Genomic DNA, 13864 nt, shown 5'->3' on the forward strand with positions numbered 1-13864 from the left:
TAAAACATAGTTCTTGACTCCAAAGAGCTGAAGTTCAAATAGAGAAATAGGATTTACATATAGAGATAGCTAACAGTAGGCTTTATATGTTTGGTCCAAAGTAACTTAAATAAACACAGGCATCCAGGCCTGGCAGAGATGCAAAGGAAGAAGTGGGACTTCAGCTGGACCTTGTAAGGAGGCTCTAAATTAGATAAACCAAGAAGAGGAGGGTAGATATTCCAGTAGGGAGAAATGGGTGAACAAAGGCAAGAATGTGCAAGGTATGTTTGGAAACAGAATGGCTGCAATTGAGTCATGCCTGGGAGAGCCTAAAGATAAAGGGGAGAGCCTAAAGGTAAAGTTGGATGAGTGGATAGATTGTAAATTCCTTCAAGTCAGAGGTCTTATCTTACCTTTATCTCTTCCACCACTTAACATATAGTAAATAAAAACTAGAATTGAATTTCAGAGGGTTGTAGTGGACAAGTGGAAACAGAGGGCTGGGTTTGAGCCTCTGGTGTTTCCAGCCACTAAAGGATTTTGAATAGAGGGATGATATGAGCAAAGTGGTGATTTAGGAAGATTTGCTGAAATAGGCTGGTTGTTCTTCCTGCCACAGCCTCAGATATCAACTTTTAGGCATCAGATCTGTATCCTTAATTCTAACTGCTCTTTTGAACTCTAGACCTAAGGTTCCAACTGTCTACAAGAAGGTCCTGCCAACACCTCAGTACTTTTTGTCTGCTTTACCCAGCCTCCCCTCACCCAATTTGTGCCTCCTGTTTTCCTTATCTCAAGGCACCACTCCTCCATGTTAATATGACTTCAGAATTATCTTGAACTCTCCCTTTTCTTAACATCTTGTCAATAGTTAAGGGCTATTGTTTCTGCCATTGTTTGTCATGGAGATCTGCCTGCTCTTCCTATATTCTGACTGCCTCTGCCCTCTTCACGCTCTTTGATTTCTTTCTTTGTCCCTGTGGGCCTCTAACTGCTTCTACCTTTCAGTGTGTCTCTGCTGCAGTCTGGCCTTTAGTCCAGTGCCAGACTAATCTTTCCAAAACACCCTCTGGTTCAGAAAATTTCAGTGCTATCCTTGTATCTGCTAAATTAAGTACATGCTCCTCATTCCATCTCTCTGGAGTGATGTGATCTCAGGTGACCTTGTTGGCTTCCTTTCTCATTGTGTTGCTGACTGTGTGTATATAGCCATACCATTCCCGCTAACACGTCCTGTGTCCTGACACATCTCCAAATCACTACTCATGCTTATTCTTCACTTTGGAATTCCTTAACATCTTTTTGGGCTGCCAAAATCATACTTGTCATCCAAGGTTTAGTTCAAATACTACACCTTTCATGAGCTCTTCTCCTATCCCCCTGTTGGAATTAGTCAACTCTGTTTATCAGCATGATTTTGTGCAGCCTATATCTGGTGTGTTATTTGCTTGGTGTTATTGTTAATTATTAACACATTGGTGTCTACTGCTAGACACCTGTAAACTTCATGAGGTCAAGGAACAGGCCTGTCCAACTCTACATGCCTAGTTCCCTGTTCTGTCAGCTCCAGTATTTCATTTTTAGATTTTCGGGTCGTTGTTGCTTCTTGGGCTTTTTGAACCACTTGTAATTTTTCTGTGACCCTCAGGAAAACAAACAGAGGCTCTTCTCTCATTTGCTTTTTTACTGATTCCTAATACACTGGGACTGTGTTGTAGGCTGTGTTGGATCAGAACACAGAATTTCGTGCCTCAAATGCAGGCCTTCATTCTGACCTTAGGCCAGTTCTCAAATTGCTCTTAGAAGAGCAGGACAGATGGAGAAGCAAACAGTGATACCTTGTGATAAGCACAAGAAGGAGAGCACCTCAGCCAGTGTGTGTAAGGGATGGAGAAAGTGATAGTTGAGCTGAATGCTGAAGAATGAGTGTTCAGGGAAAGTGGGGAGCTATATTCCACACAGAGAGAACAGCAGATGCAAAGTACTGAAGTGTGAAAGCCCATACCTTCTTTGGGCAAAATTATCCATTCATCAAGGCTGGAAGTTAGAGTTTTTATGAAAGGGTGGCAAGGGAAAAGTGGTCACATCATAAGGGGTCTTAGATCCCAAGATAGAAAGCTTAAGTGTTATCCTGAATGGAGGCATCTGGCTTTGGAATCTGGTAGAGCTGGGTTCAGATTTGACTTCATCTTAACTTGTGATCTTGGGCAATTTACTTATCCTCTCTGGTCTTTATCTTTCCCGTAAAATTATACCTCTCAGGGTTGTTGGAAACAATATATGTGAGGTACTTAGCATATAAATAAATGCTCAATAAATCTTAATTGTTATTATTAGGAGGATAAGGAGTCACCACAGGATTTTAATGTGGACAGTAACGAGATCATTCCTGTCAGGAAGATTGCTGGCAGTATTGAGGAGGATGGTGTCTTAGTTTGGGCTGCAACAGCAAAACCATAGACTGAGCGGCTTAAACAACATACATTGATTTCTCTCAGCGATGGAGGTGGGGAAGTCCAAGATCAAGGAATCTACAGATTTGGTATCTCATGAGGGCCCTCTTCCTGTCATAGACAGATAGCTGTCTTCTCGCTGCACCCTCCCGTGGTGGAAAGAGAGCGAGAGAGCTTTCTGGGGTCCCTTTTGTAAGGACACTAATTTCATTTATGGGAGCTCCGCCCTCACGACCTAATCACCTCTCAAAGTCTTTGTCTCCTAACTCTAACACATTGTGGAGTAGGATTTCAACGTATGAATTTTAGGGGGCATAAACAATCAGGTTATAACAGAGGGATTATAGCAGGGAAACCTGTTAGAAGCAGGGAGGTAGACAAGAAGAGTTCATCTTTGGGTGAGTTTGGAATGAGCATGATATTTTTAGGGGTCTGTTGGATGTATGAGAGTGATATTTATGATAAAGGCCTGAGCTGAAGGTATGGATTTGGAAATTGTCAGTGTATAGGTTATAGTTGAAACCATGGGAGTAGATTAAATCATTCTGGGAGAATATAGAGAACAGCTATTATTAACTTTTTTGGGGAGAATCTATAGGGTTTTTGTTTTTTGTTTTTTTCATCCCACAATGTACATAACACCAAAAAATTTTGTGTGCAATTTTAGGTAGTTTATGAGACCCCTGCTCTCCAAACCCATTTATAGATTTTTTTTAATGGACTGTTTTTTATGGACCATTAGGTCCATCGATATTTTAAGAAGCTGTCCTATAGAATGAAAAGAAAAGAGGGCTAAGGATGAGTAAACACTGAAGTGGTGAGTGGAAGAGAAGGAACAATCGAAGAGGAAGAGGGGAAACCAGGTAGAATGGAGTCTCAGATTCAAGAGGGAGAGTGGATTTAAAAGGTAAACGAATGGTCAGCAGTGTCTCCTGGGTTGGCAATTAGGTGATTGTAGGCAGAGCAGATTCAGTGAGTTCCTGGGGCTGGGAGCCAGGTCACGTGGGGGAGGTGAGGAAATGGAGACAGTGAGCACTGTCATCACACTTGTTCAGGAAGCCAAGGGGAAGGGAGAGGGAGTAGTTAAAGCCGAACCAGCTAGGGGATAATTGTTGGATTAAGGCTGTCAAGGAGATGGGAAGAGGTAGGATCCAAATTTTTAAGTGGAAGGACTTGCCTAGGTTACAGGGAGGGACGTCTCTGCTGGTAAAACTAAAATTAAAAAAATTAGGGTAGGTATTGGTAATACAGTGGCCTGTAGTAGTCTTAAAGTTGGAAACAAGTATCACCTCCTTGTAATTAAGTAACACTCACGTGATTAATTGATGCCTTAATGTTTTCAATCTAAGAATTTCCTAGTGGGCTGTTGGGTTCTTTGTTGTCATTTCATAGCCTTGGGTGGGGCCGAGTTTACAAGAAGCATCTAAAAAAAAATCACCTTTTCTATGTTGACTGTCTTCTCACATAAAGGTGTCTTAAAATTGTACCTCCAATTTTAGGTGGAAAGATCTTTGCTGGGTCTGGAATTAAATGAGGTATTTATGTGTAGGGAATCAAACCTAAAACTTACTAAAAACTTTCCAAGTCTGAGCTGTTTGGAGTGTTCTGAAGGTCTGTGTTATAAAGTTGCTCTTTGGCTTCCCTAATGAATTTCCTTGCTAAAATATTAAGATCTTTAACTCCAGGCACTGCAGTATCCTCTTATCCTGATGCTTGGGTCAGGAGAGAATGTTCCTGTAATTGATCAGTCTGCAACATGGGATCCTGGAAAAGGATCCCCCAGCTTTGGGGCAAAGTTGTTCTACAAAAGCCTTTCTGAGGAGCTTATGGCTCAGCTTTAAGCAGGCTAGCTGGTCTTGGGAAGGACTTGTAATCATGTTGCTTTTAGTAATTATATTCAGAATAGGTACTTAGACCTCTTCCTTCTAAACAGGAAGTCAGTTTTTTTTTGCTGTTGGAAGCATGACTGAGGTGAGACCATCCGTTTTCCCTACTGCATTATCTCTATGGCAGGGCTTGGTAGGTGAACACTATAACTTCAGGTAGTAAAATAAAAAAGAACCAATATATTGATCACATCTCAGGTCTGAAAGAAACAAGGCAGTGGACTGGACTCTTACAGGTGACTTGGTTCTGATTTCATCTTACGTGTTTAGCCGGTCTTCTAATCATATATTGGCAATCAAGAAAGTTTATTACCTATAAGTGTCCAATCCAATACATAAAACCCCCAACACCCGAGGAAGCATCACCTGTTTGCTGAGACATGCAAGCATGATGAAAAAACAATATTAAAGGCCACTAAAAGTTCTGCCCACCACATTTCACCAATGCCAGGCCCCCTCTGTTTTGCTCTATTTATTACCCACGTAACCAAGAATAGTCTGTTGCCAATTTTACAAAGTTCGCACTCTGATGACACAAGTTTTCTTTATTTTTCATTTTAGAATTTTTTATTATAAAAGTAATATGTTTCTGCTGTAACAGGTTAAATGTGTAAATATTATTACATAGATGGAAAAGAAAAAGTTAATAATTTCCTTTTAAATTAGACATTTTAAAGAGGTGAAAATTCAGGCGAATTTTTTTTAGTCCACTGCGTCATTTCTTTTAGACCCAGAGATGTGATTAGTCTTTCTTATTTACTACCCATAGTTATTGTGTTTGCCTACCAAGCCCTCCCATGGGGATAATGCTCTGGGGAAACCTGATGGTCTCATTATCAGTCATGCTTCCAATAGCTAAAAAGCTGACTTGCAGTTCAGGTACGGGGAAAGACTTATTTTAGGTCTTATGTAGAATTTTAGATGTTAGAAGCTATGGGAGATGTAAATAAATAAATAAATAAATAAATAAATAAATAAATAAATAAATAAATAAATAAATAAATAAAGCATCATCTCCTTCCTTAAGGAGTTAATGATCTCATTAATGAGTAACAATAATCATATTAAAAATTAGAAACTCTGTACAATTATATAAGTGCTGATTGAGTGATTAGCTCTCCATAATGGAGAGCAGAGAGACTGGTGAGAACTGAAATTGTCAGGAAAGGGTGCCAGAGTAATTTTTTCCAAACACAAATCTGATCATGTCATTCTTCTGTTTAAAATCTTTCAGTGCTTCCCCTTACCTTCCCCTTACCAGTTTCTTGGTGAGAAAGTTTGGACTCCTTAGCTTATCATGAAAGGTCATGATTTGACCCATGCCATCCTCTCCAGTTTTAAGTCTCATTACTACCTGATACACATCCTGTATTTCAACCATCCTTAATCCCATGCAGTTGTCTGAGCATGAGCTCCTTCTTATCTCCGTGAATTAGCACTGGGTGGAACTTCATGTGGTAGCTTTGTCCCTTCCCTTCCCTTTCTGGCTAACTTCTACTCATCTTTTAAGGTTTAGTTAGATTCACCCATCTGGAAACTTTCACCAACCTCCCATATTTCTCTCTCCTACTCAAACAGGCTTAGCCATTTCTCTTATGTTCTTGGGCACTCTGCTTACCTCTGTTACAGCACTTGTCAGACTGCATTGGAATTATTTCTCTTTTCTGCTAGACTGCCATCTCTTTTAAAGGTAGGGACTGTGGCTTTGTGTAACAAAGGCTTTTCCAAGCAGCTAGCTCCTTAATAAGGATTTATTCAAAGAGTAAATGAATGAATGAGTGAGCTGGATTTTAAAGAATAAATAGCATTTGGAGAGGTGGAGAGGAAGAAAATAGCTTGCCATAAAGAGAAAATAAGTATCAGCGATTCAGATGAGATTATAGCTGCAGGCTGGTTCTGATTCAGTCTGCAGGTTTTACAGGCTTGGAGAGGAAGAAGTCAGATAACTGAATCAGCATCTAAAAAGATTAAAAGATCAAAATATGTTCAAATGACAGTGGTCAAATTTAATAAAAGTCCTCGTTTCAAATACTTGCAGGACTCTGTGAAGTGAAAGTTAGATTTGACTTAAAAAAATTCTAACAGTTCCAAATGAGAGACAATAGGTAGAATTTATAAGGAAGCAGATTATGACACTTTATGGAACCATTAAATTAGTATGTGTTGCTTTATGAGGTAGTGAATTCTCTATTATTTTAAGTTTTAAGCATCAAGAATATTGTAGATGTGTGGAAGATTTGGACAGATCTTTCAACCCTCAACTTATAATTCTTTGTTGTTAAGGGGGATTTGTATATCAACAAGGATTCAGACTAAATCCACTCTAATCCTAAATTCTGTGGTCTATAGTAGAAAGCAATCATTGCTCCTTGCAAACAAAGCAGGAAAGGAAGAGGTGAAGGTAAGATTGGAGACAGAGAAGAGGGAGCATTTACTGGATGGCGGTAAACTCAGAAAAGTAAGAAGGTAGCGCATTCACCTGGAAGTGTAGAGGGAAGCATTGGCGTTGTTTGGAACAGTACCTATGTGGCTTTTACTAGGGAATCAGTAAGAAGGGCGTAACTGGGCAGTAGGGAGAGAAGACCTAACTGAAGTTCGTGTGAATTACTAGTGAGCAAAATTTACATAATTCTGCTACTTTCTTTTGAAATTTTTCTGAGTTGGAGAAGAAATGGAAGAGTCAAGCAGTGGTGGTCAGTCAGGTTTGGAGATTGTCATGGTGAACACAGTAGTAGAAGGTTGGGCAGGTGCGGGTCCCTGGGATATTAGTAACAGCGGCTTTGAGCTGCTTAACCATGTTATCTAGCATAGACTGGGATAATCTCAGATATTCTTAATAAATAGATAAAATAAGGATGGAGTCATTGAAGATTGAGAATGACAAGGAGGAATGAAAGATTGATAAAGGTGACTGCTAAATAGGTATATTTGGAGAAGGAGTGAGGCCCAGGAAGTGGCATGGTGTTGGCTGGGTATGAATTGGAGACGAAGGTCAGTGGAGCCAGGCTGTTGAGATGCATTGTCAGCTCACATGTTTAAGTAATTTGAGGACGATGCCAGAGGACACCCATGGAGATAGTAAATGTGAATCAAGTTGTTGGGGGAGGTTAAGGTGGACTTGCTGTGTGGAGCAGAGCAGGCAGCAGGGAATGGTCGATGACAGCAAGGATGATTTGAACCAGATGGTATAGGGGAGGGCATGGGCTTAAAATAAATAGAAAAGGAGCGGGCCAATGGATCCATGGTCTGGAGGTGGTGGCTGTGGGAGAAAGTGAGTCCACTGCAGGATGGGGCATCTGTGGCACAGTCCTTGTCAAGAGTTGACGGTTGTGTTTCTGTTAGAGAAGTAAACAAAGTTGAGAGTGAAGGACAGTTTGCCCACAAAGAAGTGGGGCTCTGTGAGACTCGGGAGAAGGAAGGGAGGGAGGGAGGAGGTGTGCAGAGAGGCAAATTGGGCAGCTTTGTGAGTTTGGCTGGTGAGGCTGGGGAGGGAGCTGGGGAGGAGGGGACGGAGAGAGCACTGATCAAGAGGACTGGTGTGTGGAGGGTGAGATTTAACCACGCACCCTGAGTGTCCTGAGTGCTGAGGCCACTCCACCCCTTCTGTTGGTGGTTTTCATTATCACAGCTCTGGCTTTTGTGACCTTTCTTGTGGGGTAGGGGGAGTGTATGGGGAGGAATCTCTGTGGTCCCCAGAGAACTATAGTGGAAGGAGACTTTGCCATGACATGGTTCTTGAGGCCCATGATTCTGTCTGATGCATAAAGTGACAACATGGTCAGCACAGAAGAGGAAGTGCTGTGCTTCCCAACAAGACACCGTCTTACAGGTCTGAGGAAACTGTCTCCAGCATCCTGTCCTGGAGAAGCAGAGTGTGGGCAAGGCAACTTGTCCAGATAGTGCTAAACCAGTGTCTTCTCCTTGTTTCCTCACAGATGAACGGGACCGCGTGCAGAAGAAGACGTTCACCAAGTGGGTCAACAAGCACCTGATGAAGGTAGGAGGACCCTTCGTGGATGCACCCAGGCACCTCTGGCGGCTCCTGATCTGGATCTCTCAGTCCGTCTCTCCCACAGTCTGGATTGCCGGCCATGTGCTCCAGCTGATGGAGACACACACCTTTTTTTCTTTTTTCTTTTTTTTTTTTAATAACTAACATAGTCCTAATAGTGTGGAACCTTTCACTGATGGATTTCTTGGTGAGGACAGTAACACCTCAGGAGGGTGAGATCGAGGATACTGTGGGGTGATTCCTGGGATTACTTTTACATTTGTTTTATAAGCCCCTTTCTCTTTTTTAAATTTTTAAATTTGATTACTATGTAAGAATGAGAAAGAGGGGATTTTGTTCTCTTGCTTAAAGTGCACAAACCTATGGATAAACAGTATGACTAACGTGGCAGTCAGATTTGAAAACAAAGTTTTTTAAGTTACAATAATTACTCAAATAATTCAAATAATTTTGAGTTATAATAATTACTGCTCTGGGAAAGGTCACTGGTGGCCTCTTAGTTGCTGTATCCAGTAGCCTGGTTTTATCTTCCTCTCACTTGATTTCTCTGTAGCATTTGGTGGTGTTGACTAACTCACTGCTCCTCAAAGCCCTCTCTAGGACACCACTTTTTCCTGAATTACCTCTTCCCTCCACAGGTGCCTTTCTCCTGCCTCTGTCTGAGTCCTCCATGTTGGTGTTCCCCAGGTCCTAACCCTGGCCCTTTTCTTGTCTTGCTCTCTGTATTCTTTGGTGGTCTCATCTGTGTTCGCCTCACAGGGGTCATTTGGTTGCATGGAATGCAAGGTAGCACGAGTAGAAGAGGATACAGGCGACCTCACAGGCTGGTGTCTCGGTGCAGCCGAGCTTTATGAAAACTAAACTTTAGGTGGAGGAGGTATAGCTCAGTGGTAGAGCACGTGCTTAGCATGCATGAAGTCCTGGGTTCAGTCCCCGGTACCTCCTTTAAAAATAAAAAACCTAATTAATAAATAAATAAAATTTTTTAAAAAAAATCCCAAAACTTTATTGGGTAGCTACTCTCTCTCTCTTTATGAGGCTTTGCATTTCTTTATTTTTATTTCTTCCTGTATGTCTTCTGCAGTCAGCTCACTGCATTTCTCCCATTGCTTGTGTGTGAGCCATCATGGCCATCCCTCAAATGGTGATGTCAACCCCTGCAGCTACATGATTCTAAAGACACAAACACAGTCTGGTTGGCTCTGGTTTTCTTTTCCTCCGTGGGTCAGGTGTCTATCTATACGGTTCAGTCAACTATGGCCAGGGAGGTGGTTACATAAATCAGAGATGGCTCCTTAGGGCCACTTGTTTAACCGCAGGGGAGGGTGATTTTCAAACTACAAGATATAGGTAAGGAGGTAATGATAGAGCATTGTCCTGCGTTCTTTCCTAAACCAAGGACCTGTATCTCACAGTGTACTTGACAGGGTCATATGGATGTTACCCAGACATATCCTATATTCTACACATCCCAAATTGCTAAATGTTTTCACTCATGTACCTAGCTGTCCAGTTTAAGAACCTAGAATCATACTATATTTAGTCCTGTCCATCATCTCTCCCTTGTCACCAACATCAATCTGTCACTTCCAACTCAGAAAGATGCTTGCACCTGACTTCCCTTCTCCCTCCCCATTACCTCTGCTCTAGTCCAGGGCCTCTTCATCTCTTGACTTGGCCACAAATAGATTGCTAACAATGTTTTCTGTAAGAACAAATACAATGATGATAGTAGTATACTGAGTGCTTACTATAAATCAGACTTTCTGTGCTAAGTCCTTTACATGGATCATCTCATTTAACCCTTCAGTGCTGTAGATTCTATTAATGCTCCTATTTTATCAGTGAGCTTGAAGAGGTTAAATAACCTGTTCAAGGTCTCACCACTACAAGGAGGTAGAACTGAAAGACCAGAACTCAGGCAACCTAAAGTCTAGCACCTGTGCCCTTAACCCCTGCAGTTCTGGCACTGGTCTGCCCACCTTCCCAGATTCGTAGTGTCAGATTCCCTCCTGCCTTCAGCTCTTGCTGAACTGTGTGCCGTGCTCTTTCATGACTCTGTATCTTTGCTCATGGGGCTCCCTCTGCGTGGATTACCTTCCCCAACTCTGTTCTGCCTGGGCAACACCAACCTCAGTAAATATTCTTCTGACTCTCCCACATGGAGCTGACTGCCCTTTTCTTTGTGTTCCCCCTGTACTCCTTGTGTGCTTCTGGTATAGCACCTGCGACATTTAGCTTTCTGCTAGATTGTAACTCAAAGGCAGGTGTTGTGTCTTATTTTTTCAGTGTCAGGATAAAGAAGGAAGGGAGAGAGACAGGGAGAAGAAATCTGCTATTCTCCTCTAATTTCTTCGACATTAATTTCTTCAATTGCCTCTGTCTTGAAGACACCTAACTCTGTCATGATGGAGAGCCCTTCACAACCCTTTCCCAACCGGGCATCCTCCCCTGTGTAGCCTGTGCTGTAGCCACACGAGACGACTCACTGCTTCCCAGACACTGTGTACCTTCACACCTCTTTGCTTATTCATTTCTCTCTCCCCTGAACGCACGTCCTGACCTCCTCTGCCTCGGCATCATCCACTTACTCCACAAGGCCCGGGTCCAGCATCCCCTTCCTGAGACTCTGACCTCCAGCCCTTGGACTAAATTAATTGCGGCTCCATCTCTGCTCCACACCACTTTGAAGAGATGGGGTTGCGTGTTCACGCGTTGGTCTCCTCTGTCAGAGCGCTCATTGAGGGCCGGGACTTACTGTGCTGCTGTCTCTACCAACTGCTGCACCGGGAGCATGAGAAGGGTCCTAAAGGATTTGTTACCTTGAGTAAATAATATCTCGGTAGTCCTTTTAGCTTATAAGCACATTCTACTCTGACTTGATCCTTATAGCAACCCTGAAGGAGGTAAAGATATTTTATCCTTTCAATTTTCACAACTGAGGAAAGTGAGAGTTAGAAGGATGGATGGAGTGACTTTCCCAAGATCAACAGCTAGTGAGGGTAGAGCTGAAGACCAGTCGCCAGTCTTCTAACCGAAACACTTGTTGCTTCTACTAAGTATGCCCCCACCCTGCTCTGCTTTCATACCTCATCTTGTCCTTAACAATTGGAAGAACTGGATTTATCCTGCCTCACGCTTGTCCCCCTGAACCTTGTGGTTGAATACAAACGCCCTGGCTCCCTGCTCTTCATCTGGAGCTGATGTTGCCTGTTGGAGCTCTGCCTCAGTGATGTGTGATGACAGGAGGCCCAGGGAGGGAGAAGCTAGACGAACACATCATAGCATTGTTAGAAGTTGGAGGCCAGCCAGAGCTTTACTTAAATCGCTGGCAATTTTTCATCTCTTCTTAGTCCCCCAGCCTTACAGTTCCAACAGCATTTTCTCATCTTGGGATATATCACAGACATTCACTGCTTGTCAGAATCATCGTTCCATGTTGGAATTCTTTGAACTTTGAGCTGAGAATTAGGGATCAAGATCTCTTTTTTATCACACAAGCATCCTTTGCTTTGCTTCCCAAGTGCACCCAGATTAATGTTGCCATTGGCAAGAAGACTGATGAAGATTGAAACCACCAAGCCTCCGAAGTTCTGGATTCAATTGACCTAGAATCTCTTGGATTCCCAGTGTATCTTTAGCAAAGTTTGTTCTTGAATAAGCAAATTAATTCCTCTTAATTAGGTGAGAACTCTATTGGTCCAATCTTAAAAGAGACTTGTTTAGGAGGTAAGTATCTGAAATATATAAATAACCTCATTTAGAATGTAAGTCCTACTAACCAAAGAGTTCTGCTCATATGCCAGAACCAGCAAAAAGAAAAATCTGGAGTTTTAAATGAGGTTTTATTTACATTGTCCTTGCCATATCTCTAGGTCCTGGTAGCTGATAAATTATATCCCCTGAAAAGAGAACTTTAAGAAAGGCTGAGAGGATGAGACCGAACTGAGAGCATGAGCTCCTGAGAAGGGGGAGAAAGTATTTCTCTGGTCAGTTCCTGTTGATTGCAGAGGTTAGTGGGTAGAAACGAAAGGCCAGTATTTAATCTAAGAGATGGAATAGTTCTTTTCATTTTTATTCATGTATGTAATCTAGAAGCTGGCTTTCCTAGAATTTTAGTTAAGAATTGCGGATAAACCAGCAAAAGTTTTAAACTCTACATTCTTACTAACGTTCTCAGTTTCTCCCGTCGGTTTGAGGCTCTCTAGCTGAACACAGGGCAGGAGGTAGCTCTGAAGGTTCCAGGCACTCTCTGCTGTGCAGCCTGTGCTGCGGCCACATGACACAGCTCACTGCTTCCTGAACACTGCCTGTGCTTTCACACCTCTTTGCTCATTCATGTCTGTGGGAAAGGTCAGAAGGAAACTGGGAGTGGAGTTTAATTTAAGAGGTTGACAAAGTATTGTTGGTCAGATGCTGAGCTGAGGAGTGTTGCTTTTGTTACCCAGCTGTGACATGTGGTCGTGGTTTGTGACTGTTTCTGCCCAGACCTGAGTTTTCAGGGCTTGATTTCACCCTGAATGCATCTTAACACCCACTGAAATTTTGGTTCAGCATTTGGCCTTGGATTCTCTACTCTCTGAGCATAAGTGCCTGCCTATTAAGTAAAGCAGGCCTTTGTGGATTTTAGAATCATCTTCATCCTCAGCAATTGTATGTTAACTAGGGTTGGCCAGTACCACCGTCAGATTCCTCAAAACAGAGAGACGATAGAGTTCTTGTCTGCAAAGAGCCTCGCACTCTGCTCCCATGTCTTACTCTACTTACCCCAGCAGGATTCCCAGCCCCGCTCTTATTCGTAGGGTGAATCTACGACAACTGTAATTTTTTTTTAGTATTAGGCTTTTCCTGGAGGATAAATTTGGCCGTTGAATCAATATGGAATTCCCCTTACAGTTTAGAAATCTGTAAGTTCACAAATCCAACTGAAGTTACCAGGCTCACTCTCACTTTCCCTGTATCTTCTACTAAGTATTGATGAGAGTAAATAACATATTCTCATTAAAACTTCCTCCTCTGACCTATTATTGCTCTTCAGCATTCTATGGATCAAGGAAATTGAGCTGCTTGCGTTTTCTTTTAACAGTCTTGGAGGCTTTTCTAGATCAGGTTTTCTGCAGGTATAAAGAATACTATATGACAATCCTTGGTTCTTTTTTTGTTGGGGGGGGATCCTCTTGTAATTTAATAATGTTGATAATGTGTCATTTCTACCGTTCAAGCACCAAGAACCTTGTTGAAAAGAAAGCACTGAACTCAGAGTCAGGAGACAGTGATCTGACACTTCCACCTGAATGACCTTACAAAGTTATTTAACTTCTCTAGACAACGCTTTTCTCATCTGTAAACTGAGAATATTAGAGTTATCTAAAGCCCCTTTTGGATCAGATTCTGATTCTAAGCACTTACGTGCAATTTATTACCTTTGCTAAAGCCACTCAGAAATTGGAGGAAGCTGTGTATTTTTTCATAACTTCAAGTTAATCTTTTAAAAATTGGGAGAGCAGAGCTTTCCTTGGTTTATTAATGCG

General features: G+C 42.1%; 1 protein-coding gene across 1 annotated transcript in view; it reads left to right on the top strand.

Annotated features, from left to right (window-relative positions):
* Positions 1-13864, top strand: part of MACF1 (microtubule actin crosslinking factor 1) — a 311201-nt gene that overhangs the window by 102882 nt on the left and 194455 nt on the right. The window contains 1 exon segment of the mRNA XM_014560572.2: positions 8257-8318. Within this exon segment, the coding sequence (XP_014416058.2) occupies positions 8257-8318 (62 nt within the window).

The sequence above is a fragment of the Camelus ferus genome, chromosome 13 (assembly GCF_009834535.1).
Source record: "Camelus ferus isolate YT-003-E chromosome 13, BCGSAC_Cfer_1.0, whole genome shotgun sequence".
Lineage (NCBI taxonomy): Eukaryota > Metazoa > Chordata > Mammalia > Artiodactyla > Camelidae > Camelus > Camelus ferus.